The sequence below is a fragment of the Capra hircus genome, chromosome 4 (genome assembly GCF_001704415.2).
Source record: "Capra hircus breed San Clemente chromosome 4, ASM170441v1, whole genome shotgun sequence".
Classification (NCBI taxonomy): domain Eukaryota; kingdom Metazoa; phylum Chordata; class Mammalia; order Artiodactyla; family Bovidae; genus Capra; species Capra hircus.
The window spans coordinates 38,861,729-38,883,729 of NC_030811.1; the positions used below are offsets into that span (position 1 = coordinate 38,861,729).

Sequence of the window (22,001 nt, forward strand, 5' to 3'; positions counted from 1 at the left end):
GTAGCAGAATTTTTTTAAGTGAAAAAGGGACAGAGAAAGCTTCTGACATAGACATCAGAAGGGGGATGGAGAGTGCCCCCCTAGCTAGCATTATGAAAGCCTTATATGCTTTTTTCAGACCCACTCCCACAACATACAGCTTAAATTAACAAGATTAGAATGAACAATAGAAAGATCTTACCAGACCCACTCCCTTGGTATACATTTTAAGAAGACAGGATTAGTCAGAAAGTTCTTGTTAAGGAGAAACATGTCCTTGAGCAAGATACATTGTTATATTGACTAAGGCAAAGCAATGTAGAAAAGAATGTTTGTCCTTTTCTCCTTGAGAGCCCCAGACCCCTTTCTCCTTCTCAAGGGCTCCAGACCCCTTTCTCCTCCTCGGGAACCCTGAACTTCTTATCAATCTATCTAGGAATTGACTCTCTCACCATGTTGAAGTAACATTGTCTGGTATAAACTGTACCACTGAGTTTGGCTTTACGTGAGTGCTTGTGAACACTCATTACTCCTTGGAGGTATACATCTATCTATTAACACTTATTTGAATTTTCTGTCTGTCTCACTAGAATATAAACTCCAGGAGCCTTGGACCTTGGCTTTCTGAAGAGCTGTATCACTGATGCCTAGAACAGTGACATTCAAAAAATATTTGTTAAAATCAATGTTCAAATGCAAAAAAAAAAAAAAAAAAAACCACTGTAGAATGGATGTTATATCATTATTAGAGACACCATGGTTTTCAAACACTGATGGTGCATTGTGGTCTTTCAATGAAGTCTGTGCAATAAAATAACAGACTATCTTCAAAACTAGCCTTCAGTCTTCTAAAAGTATAAGCTATTAATTTTTTAAAATTTCATTTTTCTCTGCTGGCAGTTCTTGAAAGTTGAGTTGTAATTCTCATGCCATAAAAATCCATCTTTTCAAAGTTCCATGACTATCAACATTATTTAATTCCAGAGTATTTTCTTTATTCCACAAAATAAAACCTCATATCCATTAGTAGTCACTCTCCCCCTCACCCTCCTCCTGACCCTTTACAAACAATTGATTTTCTACTCCATGGATTTGCTTATTCTGGACTTTTCACATAATGGTATCACAGTATGTAGCCTTTTGTGACTGGCTTCTTTTATTTAGCATAATGTTTTCAAGGTTTACCCACGTAATAGCATGTACACGTACTTCATTCTTTTTATGGCTGAAAGATATTCCATCATATAGATGTATATAATCTATTTTGTTTATCAATTCATCGCCATACTCAACTTTTCTGCTACAGTTCCTGTCAAAACACAGAGGGCACAGTCGTGCTACTATCTGATATTGAGAATACAGGAAGAAGACCAGGTTTGGGACAGAAAGACAATGAGTTCAGTTTTAGACACAGTAAGCATGAGGCACCTCTCTGCAGATGTCCAGTTTATAGTTAAATATGCAAGTCTACAGCGGAGGCAAGTTCTGGTGTGAAGATATCGATGAGGAGGGAGAGAGTTGAACTAACTGAGTGCTATTTGAAACCATGGGAGCGTAAGAAAACACCCAGAAAGATCAGACCGAGCACATTCAGTACTTACATTTGCAGGGCTCTGCTGGGTAATTTATTTATTCCTACTAGTTTAACAAAAAAAATTTTTTTTAACTTTTTGCTGTGGACCATTTTTAAAGTCTTTATTGAATCTGTTATAACATTAACTCTGCTTTATGTTTTGGTGTTTTGAGATCTTAGCTCCCCAACCAGGGTTCAAATCCACAACTACTGCATTGAAAGATGAAGTCTTAAACACTGGACCACCAGGGAAGTCCTTGGTTTAAGTCCTTAAGAGTTCGTTTCTACCTTACATTTTGGTTCTCCAGAGACATTCCCTCTGAGTGATAACTCAGAGTTCCAGGCTGGCTCCATCTTGTGACCTCACCGTCCTAATTCATGACCACTATGATGCTGGGGAGTGCTAAGAGAGAGCTAGAGCGAAGGCAGGAGCCGTTAAGAGCCTAAGCTGGGAAATGAAGAGTATCATTGCTGTTTACTACCCCCTAGCCAAAATAAGTCATGTTTGGACCTAACTAACTGCCAACAGGTTTAGAAACATAGTCTTGTGGGTAACCAGAAACGGGAGAAACTAGGTAATGGTGAGTGCTAGCAATGTCTATCGCACTTCCAATGGGCAGCAGTCTTCAACTCTCATTCCAATTCTCATTTCCACTAACATCAAAGAGGATGGAAAGTGGGAAAGACCAAGAAGCATAAGATTCATTGTGCCTACTGTTTGTGTCAGTTGCTCAGTTGTGCCTGCCTCTTTGCAACCCCATGGACTGTAACCCGCCAGGCTCCTCTGTCCATGGAATTTTCCAGGCAAGAATACTGGAGTGGGTTTCCATTTCCTTCTCCGGGGGATCTTTCCAAACCAGGGATCAAACTCAGATCTCCCACATGGCAGGCAGGCTCTTTACTGTCTGAGCCACCAGGGGTCCTGGTGCAGGCTGAGATCAATTAAATATTTATACCTCAGGATAAATTACTATTGAAACACAGTTACAAAGTTGAAAAGTTTTTTGAAATCCATGAAATGTGATTTTTTGTTACAGCTTTCTGTGTCTTGCTTCACCTACCTTACCTTCCCCTGTTACGTCCTAATGTTAATCAATTCTTACTTAATTTAATCTGGATTTACAGACAGTTTATTAGGAGACACCCTATAGACAGTAAGACACATGAGTCTGATGTGCAGAGAAGACGGGCTGGAAGGAGATTTGAGAGTCATCAGCAAAAATACTATAATACTTGCCCCTCCTCCCTCACTCCCATTTCAAATGGAATAGTGGGGTTGGAAGCCAGATTGCAGTGGATTGAAAAGTGAGAGGTGCAGAAGTGGAGACACTGACTTTTTCAAGAATTTCAGTTCTAAAGGAAAAGAGAAGCAGAGAGCAATAGCTAGAGGAGAGGTTGGGATTGAGGAAGGATTTTTTTTTTAAACATTTGACAGACTTGAACATGCTGAAATGCTAGACATAGCCATCCATTGGCAGGCCATTAGAAAGATCAATCAGGCTTCCTGTATGAAATGTCTACCTCATCCTTTCTAATAGTCAACAATATTCTATATCGGACTAACAATTTGCCCCTTACTTTTGACAGCTATATTATAACTAGGGTCTTCAACAGACACAACACTTAAAAATAAAAGAGGCAACACTGCCCAGGATCTTGTTATAATAAACAATCTTTATTCTAAGGTCCTCTCTTTAGAAGCCGTATTTGTAAAGCTTTCCTGTCATTATCGCCACAAGCAACAATTTTATTATTCAAAGACACATTTTACGGCCTGGTATAAGCAATTAAAAGACAGCACTCAAAGACTTGGTCACTAGATACCATAGAGGTTCATAGACCATATGATAGTTTTGATGGGACAAGGGAAAATGGACAACTATCTCCCCTGGCATACAGAAATCTGGAGTTTTCCTGGCTGGTTTCCAGAGACTTAATGATTAAAGCCAGTATGTTAGAAATTTTGAAGTGGAATTGAGAAAAGGTCTGTGCCCTCTTAGAGTTTATTATAGCAACTACAAAATGGCAGTTTGCAAAAGGTGAGAATAAAGTGTGGAAGACTGAGATAAAGAATGAAACTTAGCAGGAGATAGGAAATATGACATAAAAAAGAATTGTTGAAAGCTCTGAAAGAAAAGACAAGGATGAATGATAAGCAGAAGAACAGGAAAAGAACCAAGTGAATCTCAAAGGCTGACCTCATCATAGAGTATTTATGTAAGAGATATTGAGCTGCAAGATAAGTTTACTAAATACTTTCAGTAAGTTCACACTGTGACACCAAAATTTATGCAGGAGATGTCACTGTTATTTACAAGGGGGGAGCACTCTTTTGGAAAAAAATAGAAGCACACTCTTAAAAGGACCTGCAAGATCATCAGTTTCTTGACAAAAAGTACAGCTCTCAGCCTTCAGCTTTTAGCATCTACAGGATGCCCCTCAGATTTCAAGCCAAGGCCATACTCTTCCAGGGCACTCCCAAGCCAGTTCCAAGCATGGCAGGAGTACCAAGCCCTGGCCATGTGTCCCTAGTGCAGGGCTCCTCTGTGCCCTTTGCTCTAGTGCCCCGTCATGTTGGCGAAGACCTTGCGAGATCTACATACACTCCGAAGTTCTTTCTGCCCAATCCCACTTCCTCCCCACTTCCTATCCCATCATAGGAATCAGGTAGGCGCTCCTTTACATAGGATTTTCTTGCCTAATCAGACTTCCTCCTTTTTTTATCTTTCACAGGCATTATGCTTCCTCTCCCCACAAAACTTCATGAACTCCTAACTCTATCTTTACAACCATCTGATGGATACAACTAATGCAAAGAACATAATTACAATTCATGTATCTGACGAAAGACCTACATCCAGGATATATAAAGAAACTTTAAAATACAGTAATAAGACAACCAACTTTTTTTAATGGCCAAAGACTTCATTTTTACAATATGCAGATGACAAATAGGCACATGAAAAGATTTTCAACATCATAAATCATCTGGAAAATGAACATTAAAACCACAGTAAGATATCACTACACATATATCAGAAGAGTCAATATTAAAAAGACTGAAGTGGTCTTTTTAATAATGGAATATTACTCAGGCATAAAAAAGAATGAAATAATGTGATCTGCAGCAACATGGATGGACCTAGAGATTATTATACTAAATGAAGTAAGTCAGACAAGGAAAGACAAGCATCATATGATATCACTTATAAGTGAAATTTTTAAAATGATACCAAAAAATTTATATACAAAACAGAATAGACCCACAGACATAGAAAACAAGCCTATGGTTACCAAAAAAGGGAAAGCAGGGGAAGGGAAAAGTTGGGAGTTTGGGATTAAAACATATACATATGCATTCTACTATGTATAAAATGGGCTTCCTAAGTGGTTTAATGGTAAAGAACCCACCTGCCAATCAGGAGACGTGGCTTCAGTCCCTAGGTTAGTAGGGTCCCCTGGAGAAGGAAAGGGCAACTTACTCCAGTGTTCTTGCCTGGGAAATCCCATGGACGAGGAACCTAGCAGGCTACAGCCAATGGGGTCGCAAAGACTCAAACATGACTCAGAAACTAAACAACCACAGCAAATATATAATATAGGTGAACAACAAGTGCCTACTGTATAGCACTAGGAACTCTACCCTGTATTTCATAATAAACTATAATGGAAAAGAATCTAAAAATGAATAGGTTATATACATATGTATAACTGAATTATTTGCTGTACACCTAACAGTAATACAACATTGTAAATCAACAATTATTCAATTAAAAATAATTTTAAGGTTTTTAAAGTTAATTTTTAAAAGATTTTTTTTTTAAGTCTGACAATTCCATGTGAGGAACAGGATGTGGAGCAACCGACACTAGTATACAATTCTGGTGGGAACATAAAGTGGTACAATCACTTTGGAAAACAGTTTGGCATCTTATAAACTTACACTTACCATATGACTCAACAATTCCACTTTTGGATATTTACCCCACAGAAAACATGTATACACAAAAAGACCTCTACAAGAATGTCCATAGCAGTTTTATTCACAATAGCCAAAGCCTGCAAACAATCCAAATGTCCAATAAATGGACACGCCATGCTATATCCATACAATGAAGAGAGTGCTTGGCAATAACAAAGAACAACCTACTGGTACATGCAGGGCTCCCCAAGTGGCGCCAGTGATAAAGAACCTACCTGCCGATGCAGAAGACATAGGAGACCTGGGTTTGATCCCTGGGTAGGGAGGATTCCCTGGAGAAGGGAATGGCAACCGACTTCAGTATCCTTGCCTGGAGAATCCCATTGACAGAGGAGCCTGGTGGACTACAGTCTACGGGGTCACAAAGAGTCAGACATGACTGAAGCGACGTAGTGTGCACACTGGTACATACAACCAAATAATGGAATCTCAGGAACATTATATTGAGTTCAAAAATCAATTTACATAAAATGTCATATGTGATTCCATTTTTGTGAAGTTTTAAAACTGGCAAAACTATTCTTGAGTAATATAAATTAGATTGGAGTTGCCTCTGTGAGGCATTAGCGATTGACTGCAAGGAAGTATGAGGGAATTTTCTAGGATGATGGAAATTTCTATGTCATACTTTTCTTTTTATTTTTGGCTGTGCTGGGTCTTTTTTTTTTTAATTTTAATTTTTATTTTTTTTCTTTTTTTTTTAATTTATTTTTTTATTTTTTAAATTTTAAAATCTTTAATTCTTACATGCGTTCCCAATGCTGGGTCTTTGTTGCTTAGCAGGCTTTTCTCTAGTTTCAGAGAGCAGGGGCTACTCTCTAGTTGCCGTACTTGGTCTTCTCATTGCAGCGGCTTCTCTTGTTTCTGAGCATGAGCTCTAGGGTACATGGGCTTCAGTAGTTCTGGCTCCAGGGCTCTAGGGCACAGGCTCAATACTTGTGGCACACAGACTTAGCTGCCCCACGAGGTGTGGGGTCTTCTCAGATCAAGGATTGAACCAGCACTGGCAGTCTGATTCTTTACCATTGAGCCACCGAGGAAGCCTGGAAATTTCTATATCTTGATTGGGTGATGGTTACACAGACATATATGTATTTGTCAAAACTCATCAAACTGTACCCTCAAAATGCATGCATAGTTCAGTTCAGTTCAGTTCAGTTCGGTTCATTTCAGTTGCTCAGTCGTGTTTGACTCTCTGCAACTCCATGAACTACAGCACAGCAGGCCTCCCTGTCCATCACCAACTACTGGAGTTTATTCAAACTCAAGTCCATTGAGTTGGTGATGCCATCCAACCATCTCATTATCTGTCATCCCCTTCCCTTCCTGCCCTAAATCTTTCCTAGCATCAGGGTCTTTTCCAGTGAGTCAGTTCCTCACATCAGGTGGCCGAAGTATTAGAGTCTCAGCTTCAACATCAGTCCTTCCAATGAATATTCACAACTGATTTCTTTTAGGATAGGCTGGTTGGATCTCTTTGTGGTCCAAAGGAATTTCAAGAGTCTTCTCCAACACCAGTTCAAAAACATCATTTCTTCAGTGCTCAGCTTTCTTTATAGTCCAACTCTCACATCCATACATGACTACTGGAAAAACCATAGCCTTGGCTAGATAGACCTTTGTTGGCAAAGTAATGTCTCTGCTCTTCAAGATGCTGTCTAGGTTGCTCATGACTTTCCTTCCAAGGAGTAACCGTCTTTTAATTTCATGGCTGCAATCACATCGGCAGTGATTTTGGAGTGATTTTTGGAGCCCAAAAAACTAGTCTGTCACTGTTTCCATTGTAACCCTATTTATTGGCCATGAAGTGATGGAATTGGATGCCATTATCTTAGTTTTCTGAATGTTGAGTTTTAAGCCAACTTTTTCACTCTCCAATTTCACTTCCATCAAGAGACTCTTTGGTTCTTCTTCATTTTCTGCCATAAGGGTGGTTTCATCTGCATATATGAGGTTATTGATGCTTCTTCTGGCAATCTTGATACCAGCTTGTGCTTCATCCAGCCCAGGGTTTCTCATGATGTACTCTGCATATGTTAAATAAGCAGGGTGACAATATACAGCCTTGACATACTCCTTTTCCTATTTGGAACCAGTCTGTCCTTCCATGTCTAGTTCTAACTGTTGTTTCCTGTCCTGCATACAGATTTCTCAAGAGGAAGGTCAGGTGGTCTGGTATTCCCATCTCTTGAAGAATTTTCCACAGTTTGTGGTGATCCACACAGTCAAAGGTTTGGTATAGTCAATAAAGCAGAAATAGATGTTTTTCTGGAACTCTCTTGCTTTTTCCATGATCCAGCAGATGTTGGCAATTTGATCTCTGGTTCCTCTGCCTTTTCTAAATCCAGCTTGAACATCTGGAAGTTCATGGATCACATATTGTTGAAGCCTGGCTTGGAGAATTTTGAGGATTACTTTACTAGCATGTGAGCTGAGTGCAATTGTGCGGTAGTTTGAGCATTCTTTGGCATTGCCTTTCTTTGGGACTGGAATGAAAACTGACCTTTTCCAGTCCTGTGCACACTGCTGAGTTTTCCAACTTTGCTGGCATATTGAGTGCAGCACTTTCACAGCATCATCTTTCAGGATTTGAAATAGCTCAACTGGAATTCCATTCCTCCACTAACTTTGTTCATAGTGATGCTTCCTAAGGCCCACTTGACTTCACATTCCAGGATGTCTGGCTCTAGGTGAGTGTGAGTGATCACACCATTGTGATTATCTGGGTCATGAAGATCTTTTTTGTACAGTTCTTCTGTGTATTCTTGCAACCTCTTCTTAATATTTTCTGCTTCTGTTAGGTCCATACCATTTCTGTCCTTTATTGTGCCCATCTTTGCATGAAATGTTCCCTTGTTATCTCTAATTTTCTTGAAGAGATCTCTAGTCTTTCCCATTCTGTTGTTTTCCTCTATTTCTTTGCACTGATCACTGAGGAAGTTTTTCTTATCTCTCCTTGCTATTCTTTGGAACTCTGCATTCAAATGGGTATATCTTTCCTTTTCTCCTTTGCTTCTCTTCTTTTCATAGCTTTTTGTAAGGCCTCCTCATACAGCCATTTTGCTTTTTTGCATTTCTTTTTCTTGGGGATGGTCTTGATCCCTGTCACCTGTACAATGTCATGAACCTCTGTCCATAGTTCTTTGGGATGAAAAGACAGGTACTCTGTCTATCAGATCTAGTCCCTTAAATCTGTTTCTCACTTCCACTGTATAATTGTAAGGGATTTAGGTCATGTCTGAATGGTCGGGAGAAATATCAATAACCTCAGATATGCAGATGACACCACCCTCATGGCAGAAAGTGAAGAAGAACTAAAAAGCCTCTTGATGAAAGTGAAAGAGGAGAGTGAAAATGTTGGCTTAAAGCTCAACATTCAGAAAGCTAAGATCATGGCATCCAGTTCCATTACTTCATGGCAAATAGATGGGTAAACAGTGGCTGACTTTATTTTTCTGGGCTCCAAAATCACTGCAGATGGTGACTGCAGCCATGAAATTAAAAGACGCTTACTCCTTGGAAGGAAAATTATGACCAACCTAGACAGCATATTACAAAGCAGAGACATTACTTTGTCCACAAAGGTCCATCTAGTCAAGGCTATGGTTTTTCCAGTGGTCATGCATGGATGTGAGAGTTGGACTATAAAGAAAGCTGAGCGCTGTAGAATTGATGCTTTTGACCTGTGGTGTTGGAGAAGACTCTTGAGAGTCCCTTGGATGGCAAAGAGATCCAACCAGTCCATCCTAAAGGAAATCAGTCATAAATATTCACTGGAAGGACTGATGTTGAAGCTGAAACTCCAATACTTTGGCCACCTGATGTGAAGAGCTCACTCATTTGAAAAGACCCTGATGCTAGGAAAGATTGAGGGCAGGAGGAGAAGGGAACGACAGATGATGATTTGATGGCATAACAGACTCAATGGACGTGGGTTTGGGTAGACTCCAGAAGTTGGTGATGGACAGGGAGGCCTGGCGTGCTGCAGTTCATGGGGTCGCAGAGTCAGACACGACTGAGTTGACTGAACTGAACTGAATGGTCTAGTGGTTTTCCCTACTTTCTTCAATTTAAGTCTGAATTTGGCAATAAGGAATTCATGATCTGAGCCAAAGTCAGCTCCTGATCTTGTTTTTACTGACTATATAAAGCTTCTCCACCTTTGGCTGCAAAGAATATAATCAATCTGATTTCAGTGTTGACCATCTGGTGATGTTCATGTGTAGAGTCTTCTCTTGTGTTGTTGGAATAGGGTGTTTGCTATGACAAGTGTGTTCTCTTGGCATTAGCCTTTGCCCTGCTTCATTCTGTACTCGAAGGCCAAATTTGCCTGTTACTCCAGTTGTTTCTTGACTTCCTACTTTTGCATTCCAGTCCCCTGTAATGAAAAGGACATCTTTTTTGGATGTTAGTTCTAGAAGCTCTTGTAGGGCTCCATAGAACCATTAAACTTCAGCTTCTTCAGCATTACTGATCAGGGCATAGACTTGGATTACCGTGACATTGAATGGTTTGCCTTGGAAATGAACAGAGATCATTCTGTTATTTTTGAGATTGCATACAAGTACTGTATTTTGGACTCTTTTGTTTACTATGATGGCTACTTCATTTCTTCTAAGGGATTCTTGCCCACAGTAATAGATATAATGGTCATCAGAGTTAAATTCACCCATTCCAGTCCATTTTAATTCACTGATTCCTAGAATGTCAATGTTCACTCTTGCCGTCTCTTGTTCGACCACTTCCAATTTGCCTTGATTCATGGACCTAACATTCCAGGTTCCTATGCAATATTGCTCTTTACAGCATTGGACCTTGCTTCCATCACCAGTCACATCCACAACTGGGTGTTGCTTTTGCTTTGGCTCCATCCCTTCATTCTTTCTGGAGTTATTTCTCCACTGATCTCCAGTAGCATATTGGGCACCTACCGACCTGGGGAGTTCATCTTTCAGTGTCCTATCTTTTTGCCTTTTCATACTGTTCATGGGGTTCTCAAGGCAAGAACACCGAAGTGGTTTGCCATTCCCTTCTCTAGTGGACCATATTTTGTCAGAATTCTCCTCCATGACCCTATGCATAGTACTGCATGTAAATTATACTTTAATAAAATTGACTTTTTAAAATGTATCCCAGTGTTTATAAATATTATACTAATAAACACCAAATACTGAATATATAAACACTATATCTAATAGTATTCATTGGTATTGCAAGTGGAATATCTAATCTATGCTTTTAGATGTTATTGCTAAAAAGTAAAAAGGCAATTTTTACTACAAGATCAATTTATTTTTCCTATATCCAGAGAACTTCTCGAATTCCTTTATTCATTTTTTTTTACCTGAAGTCTTAGTCTTGGGCTTCCTTAATAGCTCAGTTGGTAAAGAATCTGCCTGCAATGCACGAGATCCTGGTTTGATTCCTGGGTCAAGGAAGATCCGCTCGAGAAGGGATAGGCTCCCTACTCCAGTATTCTTGGGCTTCCCTTGTGGTTCAGATGGAGAAGAATCCAGGAGACCTGGGTTCCTGCAATGCGGGAGACCTTGGTTTGATCCTTGGGTTGGGAAGATCCCCTGGAGAAGAGAACAAGTGCCCACTCCAGTATTAGAATCCCATGGACTGTATAGTCCGCGGGGTCACAAAGAGTCAGACATGACTGAGCAACTTTCACTCACTTCACTTAGGCATACAATCACATAAACAGCAAAAAATAAAAATAACTCCATTTCTTATTATCCAACATTTATACAGATTACTTTGTTTACTTCTCTTTTGCAATTCACTAATCTCCAAATGAATGCTGCATGATCATGGTGATCACCAGATGTTCTCTCTTTTCCCTACTTTAAGGGAAATAGCTTAACATCTGAATGTTTAGGATAGTACTTGCTGTTGGACTTTCTTATAAAATCCTTATTAGTTTGTATTTTCTATATTATTTTAAGAATGTTTCTTTTTTTTTTTTAATTTTAAGTGTGTGTGTGTGTGTTTGTGCTTAGTCATGCCCGACTCTTTTCGGCCCCATGGACTGTAGCCCACCAGGCTCCTCTGTCCATGGAATTTTCCAGACAAGAATACTGGGGTAGGTTGCCATTTCCTACTCCAGGGGATCTTCCCAACCCAGGGACTGAACCAGTGTCTCTTGAGTCTCCTGCATTGGCAGGACAATTTTTTACCACTGAGCCACCTCGGAAGCCCAACTGACTTTTCTGCTTTTATTAGTACAATACATGGTTTCTCTTCTAAACTGTTGATGCAGTGAAATATAGGTTTCCTAATATTGCAACATTTTGCTTTTATGAAATAAAACCTCTTGAATTATTATTTTGATAAGATACTGGATTCTCTTTTAAATACATATTCATAAGCTAACTTGAACTTTGGGAGTTCTTTCATATTAACTTTAGCAGATGAGAGTAAAGCTGGTTTCATGAAATGATTTAGGGAGTTTCTTTTTCTGTGCCCTACAAGAGTAAAAAAATTATATTTATTTATCCATCATTCTTTAAAGATTAAAAAGGATTTAAAGCATTTAACTGTAAAATTCTCATCTCTATGCTATTTTTATAGTGGATAGTTAATCTCCAATTTTTCTATGGTAATTAGTTTCTTCACGTTTTCTACTTGCTTGATAAATTTTATTAGGAAGTCATTCATATCACCTGTTTTCAAATGTGTCAACGTTTTAGTCAGTAATTTATAATATTTGATTTTTTTCTCTATCATTACCTTCCATCTCATTTTTATGTTGTATATATATATATTAGTTCAGGGTCAAACAACCAGCTTTTGGAATTACTTATGCAAGTTTGGGTGTTTGTATTTTATTAATTTCAATTGTTTTCTTTACTGCTTCCCTTACTATCAGTTTGTTTCTAACTAAGATACATAGTAATTCTGTCTTGTTTCTCTTCTTCTTTAATAATAAAAACATTAAAGCCTCCAGAATTGCCTAATAAGACAGCTTTCATTTGCTCTCAAGTTTTTTTGGTACGAATTATTCTGATTTTTATTGCTTATTATATTGTTTTAATTTTTATTTACTTTTTGATTCAAATGTTATTTAGGAAGATGCTTATATCCAATATTATATTTAAATTATTGGAGTAACTTATTATTTATTATCAATTATATTGGATTATGATTAGTTTATTAAGGTTTTTTGTTACAAAGTGTCACAATGTTTTTATATATTCCATGGACCTACCAAGTATTGCATATATTTTTCATATATTAAATATATACAAAAAATTTTCTCTGAACATTTAAAATGGTAACATATACTACCTAACTGCCCTCACTCACATACCCATAGCTCTCTTTACTTTGCTTGTTTCTAAATATTTTTTCATAGCATGTATCTTGTAACAAACGGTATCATTTACGTATATAGTGTTTATTGCTTCTCCTCTGGCAATTCCTTATCAATGTCAGAGCTGGGACTTCTGTGTGTTGTTCACTGATGTATCTCAAAAGCATATAACAGTGCCTGGCACAAGGCAAATATTCAAGAAAATTTGTTAGCTAAGTAAATCATCATTACCACATGGGCTTCCCTGGTGGCTCAAACTGTGGGTAGGGGAGATCCCTTGGAAGAGGGAATGGCTACCCATTCCAGAATTCTTCCCTGGAGAATTCACTGCACAGAGGAGCCTGTAGAGCTACAGTCTGTGGGCTTGCAGAGTCACAGAGGACTGAGCTATGAACACACACTACCACATGAGTACGCAAAGGGCCAAACAGGAATACTGATGGTATCTATTCATTCATTAACTTTTGTTTCAACACCTACTACAATTTGGAACAGTGCTGGTGCTGAATTCTTATATAAAGACAAGTCTCCATCCTCACCAGTGGTCTTTTCTGGCATTTCAGAAGGAACAGGAGTCAGACAAGGATGCTGTGAATCAATGAGAAATATATTTCGTTTCATAAACCCTCTCTATATTTACTGATCTCAATAGGGCTGCAATATTTTAACTTCTTTAATGTCCTTTGTTCCACGCTCCTAACAATTGAAACAGTCGGGCAGTCCAAACCTTTAAATGCACTGAAAGAAAGAAAGCTCAGTCGTGTCCGACTCTTTGCAACCCATGGACTGTAGTCTACCAGGCTCCTCTGTCCATGGGATTTTCCAGGCAAGAGTACTGGAGTGGGTTGCTATTTCCTTCTCCAGGGATCCTCCTGACCCAGGGATTGAACCCGGGTCTCCCGCATTGTAAGGCGGATGATTTACCATCTGAGCCACTAGGGAATGACGGAGTGCCTCAAAAGAACTACCTCAAAGGGTTTTGCCAATGCACGCGTCTTCAAAACCCAGACCCCAGCAGACACCACGGTAGAAGAGCACAGTGTTTCACTGAAAGCTGGCGCTGCCTTCCGCAATCAAGGTCAGAGGGGTTCCACGTGGGAGGAACCCGCCTGGTCCACAAGTGCACGGCGACATTTCCAGCTTAGTTATGGGTACTTCCAAATATCAGGGAGCAAAAGCCTCGAGGGGAAACCAGGACCTTCCTGGGACCGGTGACCACTCCGTGAACCCATCACAGCGTTCAGACGCCGCGCACATCTACGCGCACGCGCAGCGATGCCGCGAGCCCCGCGGTCTGTCTTCGCCCCGCCCCTCGGACCGGAAGGAGTTGCCGGCCCTTCCGGCGTCCGGCGGCCCTGTGGTTGCCTCAGTGATGTCGTGGGTTCAAGCTGCTTCTTTGGTCCAAGGTCCTGAAGAAGACGGGGACGTGTTTGACGAGGAAGCTGATGAGTCGCTCCTGGTGCAGCGGGAATGGCAGAGCCATATGCAGAGACGAGTCAAAGTAAAGCTGCGTGGAGAGGGCGGGGGTCCGTTGCTGTACCGGGTTGTTAGCGCTGGAGCTGGGAGTTGTGAGAAGGTGGGGTCCCAGGATGAAGGCCGGAGTGGTCGCCACCTGGCCTGGCGCAGCCCTCCCTCTCCCTTACCATTCAGTCTGGCTTATGTCCTGCTAGAGTTTCCCAGTGGGTTACTTGAAACCGTGCGACACCACAGGATGCTTTCCTCGAGCGCCCGTGGAGTGTGTTGGATGGACACCGGGGACCGAAAAATATAACCTTTGTCAAAGACTTTGAAGAGATTTCAGTTTGATGGGCATCAGAGGAAAAGGGGTGGAGGAGAAACATTTACACTGTTCTAAGTATGTCTGTCAAAGGACATGTAGGCAGTTGACATGGGTTGCTTGAATGAGTGGGGAGCCTAAAGTTAGGAGTAGTGTTAATCAGGACAGATGGAAAAAGTGAACTTAAGAATGCTGTCAGAGGGCAGTAAGAGAAAGCTAATAAGGAATGGAGTCACAGAGTCAGACAAGGCTGAGCGACTGAACAAAATAAAGGAATGGTGGTGGCTACGTGAGGGAGTATTAATGTATTTTTAAAATTTGTTGGGTGTGAATTATCCATCTCTAATTTGTCTTGCTATTCATTGAGTCTCAGCTTAATACCACACACCCAGTTTCCAGGTGGAGCTTTCAGAGCTTAGTTCAGGGTGAGGACCAAATGATGAGATCTGTGCCTGCTAGTGTCCTTGCCAACCATTAAACTGCCATTAAATCTGCCCTTGTTCAATGTCTCAGTAAAATAATATTTGCTTAGCACAACAACAATGTTGTCAACTTCAGAAATGCCTTACGTGAAGCTGGGGCTAAACCAGTAAATATTGAGCACCTTTTTTGTGTTGTGGCAGGACAAAATCCTTGGGCACAGAGGATTTTCAGTTTACTTAAATTAAGGAAAATTTCTAAATCAAGCAGAATTTGTAAAACCAGCCCTCTCATCTTCCTTTTACTATACCAATTTCCTCTTTCCCTACTCCAGTTCCAAGACCTTGGTAACCCTGCCCTGCCTTATCCACTCACACCAATCCAGTTTCTAAAGGACCAGACACCTAATTCTCCATGTTTCCTTTCTGTGGAGCTATTGCTAACATGAATTTTTTTTTTTTTTTGGTATATATGTAGAATCAATATTTTAAAATGTGTCCAATAAATCTAGACTACAAAAATGGGATAAGCCAACAATAAACTTTTATGAGAAGCATAGTCTACTTTGGTTGTGTGATTATGCCATATGTTATAGAACCATGATGTTAAATAACACAATAGAGGCCTGTTTCATCAGTTTCTAAATTGGTTCTGTGACTTTCTAGAAAAATCTACACTTGGTGTTAACTTACAACTGTAATTCTTCATTACTTATATTTAGGAAGGCTACAGAGATGGAATAGATGCTGGCAAAGCAGTTACTCTTCAACAAGGCTTCAATCAAGGTTATAAGGAAGGTGCAGAAGTCATCATAAACTATGGACAACTTAGAGGAACATTGAGGTAATTTTTAAAACTTAAATGCTGAATTATTTTAACCTTTGTACTAGTGGAGGGTTTTGATGAAAGTAATATGTAAAAAAGTGTAAGCTGAACTGTTTCCCCTAGTGTTAAATCCATGAATGGGTACTGCAGAGCATAGACTAAAATTGCCTTCAAAAAGTCAGCAGTTATCCACTTTAATATGTGAGCCAGATGTTGTCTTTTATTGCAAAGAAATGATACAAAGGTGTCTTCTTTTTTGCTACCTGAACTACCACCAATATGTATCTCTAAGTAATTGAAAAAATCTTCAGGTTTTGGGTAACGTTTTTATTCTTGCACATGTGGCAGAACACAATAAAACAGATGTCTAGACTAGCAATACCTGATGAAGAGTATAGCTAGTAACAGAAAAAGTATTCCATTTACTTTATTTCTGAACGTTGAACACCTGTCAGGATTTCATAGGAATAATGGCATGTATTAGAACCAAGTGGTCCAAAGGCACATGGAGCTACGAGCACGGCATGCTTGTCCTCTTTGATGCTTTGTACCTTTTAACCTGTCCTCTATAGAGAAAAACATAAATGCTTCAAAGAATCACTGAGTTTTACAAGGTATGCAATAAAAGTTAACAGGACAGAGACTTCCCTGGCAGTCTAGTAGTTAAGACTCTGCACTTCCAATGCAGGGAATGCAAGTTTGATCTCTTATCAGGAGATGAAGATCCCACATGCCATAAGATGGCACAGCCAAGAAAAAAATAAAAATTAAAAATAAAATTAGAAAAAAGTTAACAATACCAAAGTTCATTACATTTGAGGTTTTATAAAATTCAGCTGTCAGGAATCAGCATTTATAGTATACTATAGTAAGAAAATGATCATGTGTTCATCTTCACATCAAGTTAAATTAATTTTTTATAAGCTTAGAAAACTTATTGCAGGGTATCTGCTGGCAATGCAGTGGATTTGGACTTCATGTTTTTATTTTCGCGGCCTGCGTTCAGTCCCTGGTCTGGGAACTAAGTTACCACAAGCTGTGTGACATGGCAAAAAAAAAAAAAACCTTGTTGTAATAACGTTACCTATGTTGTAATAATGCTAACATTATTACTTTTCACAATAACCATTATTTTGTGAGATGAATAATATGAAAGATGTAGGAAAGTAAAAGTACTATCTATACTAAAAAAACAGTAAAGAAAAATAATTATTAAGACTGGAAGAATTCTAACCTCCTTCAATAAAATGGTTAGTAAAGTATCTAACAAAGTTGGAAAAGTGAGTTGTCTCAAAACTTTTTTTCCCCCTCACCTTCTGTTTTGATGTCAAGCAGCTATACGGTTATATAGTGATTTTTAACCTTGGTTACACCTTGTTATCAGCAGGGAAGCTTTTAAAAAAATAACACCCCCAGAGATTCTGATTTAATTGGGCTCAGGTGTGACCTGGACCTTGATAAGGTTTAAAAGTTTTGCAGGTAATTCTGATGTGCATCCAAGATTGAGAAACACTAGTTTAGAAGCTGGTTGCTGCCTTTAAAAGAAAAACTATTTTTTCAGGTTTTTTCTTTCTCTTGAGTTGTATCCATCTTCAACAGAAGCTACACAATCATAAGGGGAAAATAAAATCAGGGAAAATAGATGAGGACCTGTGAAGGAGGGGTTATGAATTATAAACAGTTTATATGATTAACTCCAGTTGTTTAATTTCTGTTGAAAGATAATGTCCTTATATTTATAATCTTATTTTACCATCATTACTTTCCTGATTTTGACTCACATTGCTATTATTATTAATTTTTGCATGATTTTATCTAGAAGAGAAACATGAAAGCCTTAGCTTCAAAAATTCTAAAAGCCTTTGATTGTTTAATTTTTTCCTCTTTAACTCTTATTTATATTTTCGTTCAGTGCTTTGCTCTCCTGGTGTCACCTTCATGATGATAGTTCGGCTTTGGTCAGTAAAATAAATAATCTTCTGGATGCAGTTGGCCAGTGTGAAGATTATGTGCTCAGACATCTGAGATCAGTCACTTCACAGCCACATGTTGTAGACTTATTGGACTCCCTTCAGGATATGGACCTTTCTCATGTAGCTCCAGCTGAGGAAAAGATTGATGAAGCTAAAGATGAAAGATTCTGTGAAAATAATGCTGAGTTTAACAAAAACTGTAGTAAGAATCTTAGTCAGGTAGATTGTTCATCTTTAGAATGTTGTAGAGCCCAGGAGCATGAACGCCCTGAAAACCCAAGCCTCACTTGGATTTTAGAACAGACAGCCAGTTTGGTAAAACAGCTGGGAGTATCAATAGACATATTACAACACCTCAAACAACTATAAAAATTACCTTCACTTTAATAATGGAAGCGATGTCCAGAACATTTTTAGAACATTTTGTTTCTGAACAAGCTAACCAAAATTTGCACTGGTTTCTACACTTCACTTGTAAGGGTATCCCTTCATGTAATGTTGAAACATCTTCAAAATTAATACTATTAAAGGTAATATAATCCTTCTTTCTTTGTCACTGGCAATTTTTATGTGGTTTAAGATATGCTCAAAAATTCCAGTTGTCTTCATTTTCAAATTTCTGGGGACTCATTACTATAAGAAATTAACAAGAATCAGACTACAGTTGACCCTTGAACAACACGGGTTTTAAAAGTACCCACCCACCATGCAGTAAAAAAAGCTGCGTACTACTAATAGCTGGCCCTCCATATCTGCAGTTATGAGTCTCAGATTCAACCAGCCTCAGATCATATAGTACTGTAATATTTACTATTGAAAAAGGTCCAAGTGTAAGTGGACCCTCAGGGTTCAAACCCATGTGTCCAAGCATCAACTGTTATTTTGTAAGGACTTAGCCCTACTTTCTGCTCCTGTCACATTGTCTTATGATTAGGACCTCGTCAACTAATCAGACCAAAGTTACAAAAGATAACCTAAAGGCTAAAGTTGTAAATAGACACATACATATATATATATATATATGTAGATGTATTATATTTGAAATTAAGAGGCTAATAAGTGTAAAGCTAAAGACATGTTTATACTGATAATTAAAAACAATTCTAAAGTTTGCTTTAGTTTTTTTATTTAAGTATTACTGATTTTTTGTTGAAGTGTAATTTTTTTATAATGTTTCAGGTGCACAGCAAAGTGATTCAGTTATATATTTTTTTCCATTATAGGGTATTACAAAATATTGAATATAGTTTTGTGTGCTGTATAGTAGATTCTTTGTATCTATTTTATATATAGTAGTGTGTACACATTAATTTGAAACTCCCAATTTATCCCCACCTCCTTTCTCTTTTTAGTAACTATAAGTTTGTTTTCTATGTCTGTGAGTCTGTATCTATTTGTATAATTTTTTTAGATTCCACGTATAAGTGATATCATATATTTGTTAAAGTTTGTTTCAGTTTTGTGATGATTAGAAGTAAGGACACAATTCCAAGGAAATACAGAAAATACATTTTATGCTCAAGTACTTACCTAGCTTTTCCAAGTTTTAACCAGTTAGTAGTATTGCTTGACAGTGTGCCAGATTATTCCTAAACTGCAGTTTATAGTAATAAAACATTGACGCCACTGACTTCTTTATTACCTTGTAGCAATAGTCGTAGTCTAGCATAGACAAAATTAGATTCAGATTTTTGCTCTAGGACCTAAGCATATAAGATCAGGAAAAAGTTTTCCATCACTTTTTTGCCTGAAACACAAATTTATGTAACAAATCCAACTTCAGAGACACCCAAATGATTGCCCCTCATTGATAGCCTTAACTTATATCTATCATCTACTCTAAAAGACAGTCTTTTCTGATAAAAGAGGTATTTCAGGAGATCAAGAAAATGTACTACTGCAATCTTGAACTTCCTTAAAGTTCACCAAACATTATGAAATTGAGGCAACAAATTTGAAATTAGAAAACCATGAAGTGTTTAGAACTTACTAAAACATAATGAAGATAAGTGACATTTGATAGCTGGTTTTTAAAAAGTATCTGATTTCATCTCTCTAGATGTAAATATTATTATTTCAGAGATTTAGTAATTTGCCTTGTTATACAGATACTATTACCATATGTGTGAATGCAGCAAAAATCTCAAATCCGCCTGGAATATTATAAGCAGTCTCTAAAGTCTTAGATATGAAATATACCCATCTTTAATAATATATCTCAAGAAAGTCACCCTGAACAAAAATTTCATGAGTGCAGCAAATCTAGAGATTTTATCTGAGCTCACCCTGACATTCCCTGAAGATAACAACCTTTGGCGCCATTGAAAATAGGGTGTTTTGTGTAGATGTTCACAGAAAAGGAAGCCAAGAGAATTACGTGAGTTAAATGAGGCTGTTAGATTGAAAACATCTCTTTTAAGGTTACATTGCCTTTTGGAAAACACAAAAGTTCCTGAAATGCAGAGGAAAAGTAATGGAATGCTCATTTTATACCTGTGTTTCCTGAGCCTCTGTACTAAAACCAGCAAGAAACCTTGCCTTGTGTGTTTTACCCTGCCTTGTATATTATAGGCCTACCAATTCTTGCCATGAAAAGACCCTAGATAAACATAAATGTAAAGCAAGATTGTCCCAGAGCAGATAGAGCCAAGAGTTTCAAGACCCAGGATCCAGACATTAGGCTTGGGTGGTGTGGTTTCCTTAAAAACAGAATTTTCACCTTAAATAAGTTATTTCTAGATACTGACATACCTGGAGTTTTTTATTTGTTGTTGGGTTTTTTTAAGCCCATAATACTATTCTCTGACAGAGCTGTTGAAGCCACCAAAATTTTTGTGATACGCAGACAAGTGGACAGTGGGCAGCTGAATTCACCTACCTCATCCTTACCTCATTTATATCCTTAGCACTGCTCATTAACTGCTTTTGTGGTACACCAAAATAAAAGCCTTGAACCAAGTCCAAGCTGTGATTTTCACCTGTCTTCAAACTAATTAAAGCTTTGTGTTCCAGTCTAAGATAAAGAGAAATAAATATAGAGATTCTTTTTTCAAATTCTTTTCCATTATGGTTTACTACAGGATATTGAGCATAGCTCCCTGTGCTATGTAGTAGGACCTTGTTTATCCATTCTGTATATAATAGTTGGCATCTGCTAATCCCAAACTTCTTATCCATCCCTCCTTGCCATCCCCTCCCTCTTGGCAACCACAGGTCTGTTCTCTTATGTCTGTGAGTCTGTTTCTGTTTTGTAGATAAGTTCCTTTTGTCATCTTTTAGAGTCCACATGTAAGTAATATCATATGATGTTTCTCTTTCTCCTTCTGACTTCACTTAGTTTGATAACTTCTAGTTCCTTCTATGTTGCTGCAGGTGGCATCATTTCATTTTTTAAATGGCTGAGTAATATTCCATTGTATATTTGTCCCACATCTTCTTTATCCATTCATCTGTCCAGGGACATTTAGTTGTTGCCATGTTTTGTCTATTGTGAACAGTCCTGCTATGAACATAGGGGTGCATGTATCTTTTTTTAATTATCGTTCTGCCTACATATATGCCCAGGAGTAGGTCATTTACTGGATTGCTGGATCATATGGTAACTCCATTTTTAGGAACCTCCATACTGTTCTCCATAGTGGCTGCACTAATTTACATTCCCACCAACAGTGTAGGAGGACTCCCTTTTCTCCACACTCTCTCCCGCATTTGTTATCTGTAGACTTTTTAATGATGGTCCTTCTGATCGCTATGAGTTTTCACTTGTATTTTGGAGAGAGATTCTTAATTTCCGACCAGTAGATGAAGCGAATATCATATGTCATGTTAATAAACTACCATTCAGATTTCTTGCTCTATAGAAATTCTCAAGTCTCTGTCATTAATATATCAGTACTTCACCACCATAATTACTTTTCTTTCTTTTGCCCTCATTTACTGCCTTTTCTCAACAAACCTTCTGGAAGAAGAGTCTGCTGTCACTGTCTCAAATTATTTTTTCCCCATTCACTCCTCAGCTTCAAACTGCTTTTTGTCAAGGTCACTGGTGGCTGCTAAATCATACAGCTGCCCTGACTGACTGGTTTGTAGTCTTCTCACTTGTCTCCTCCATCACTGGGCATCTACCTTTACATTCCCCCTACCTGCCTTCTGCAGCA

At 38.5% G+C, this 22,001-nt stretch overlaps 1 protein-coding gene across 1 annotated transcript; it reads left to right on the plus strand.

Annotated features, from left to right (window-relative positions):
- YAE1D1 (Yae1 domain containing 1) lies at nucleotides 14,165-20,802 on the plus strand. Its single transcript, XM_005679349.3, has 3 exons — nucleotides 14,165-14,350; nucleotides 15,768-15,889; nucleotides 17,784-20,802. Exons 1-3 carry the CDS (start codon nucleotides 14,222-14,224, stop codon nucleotides 18,211-18,213), a joined length of 681 nt encoding a protein of 226 aa, XP_005679406.1. The 5' UTR covers nucleotides 14,165-14,221; the 3' UTR covers nucleotides 18,214-20,802.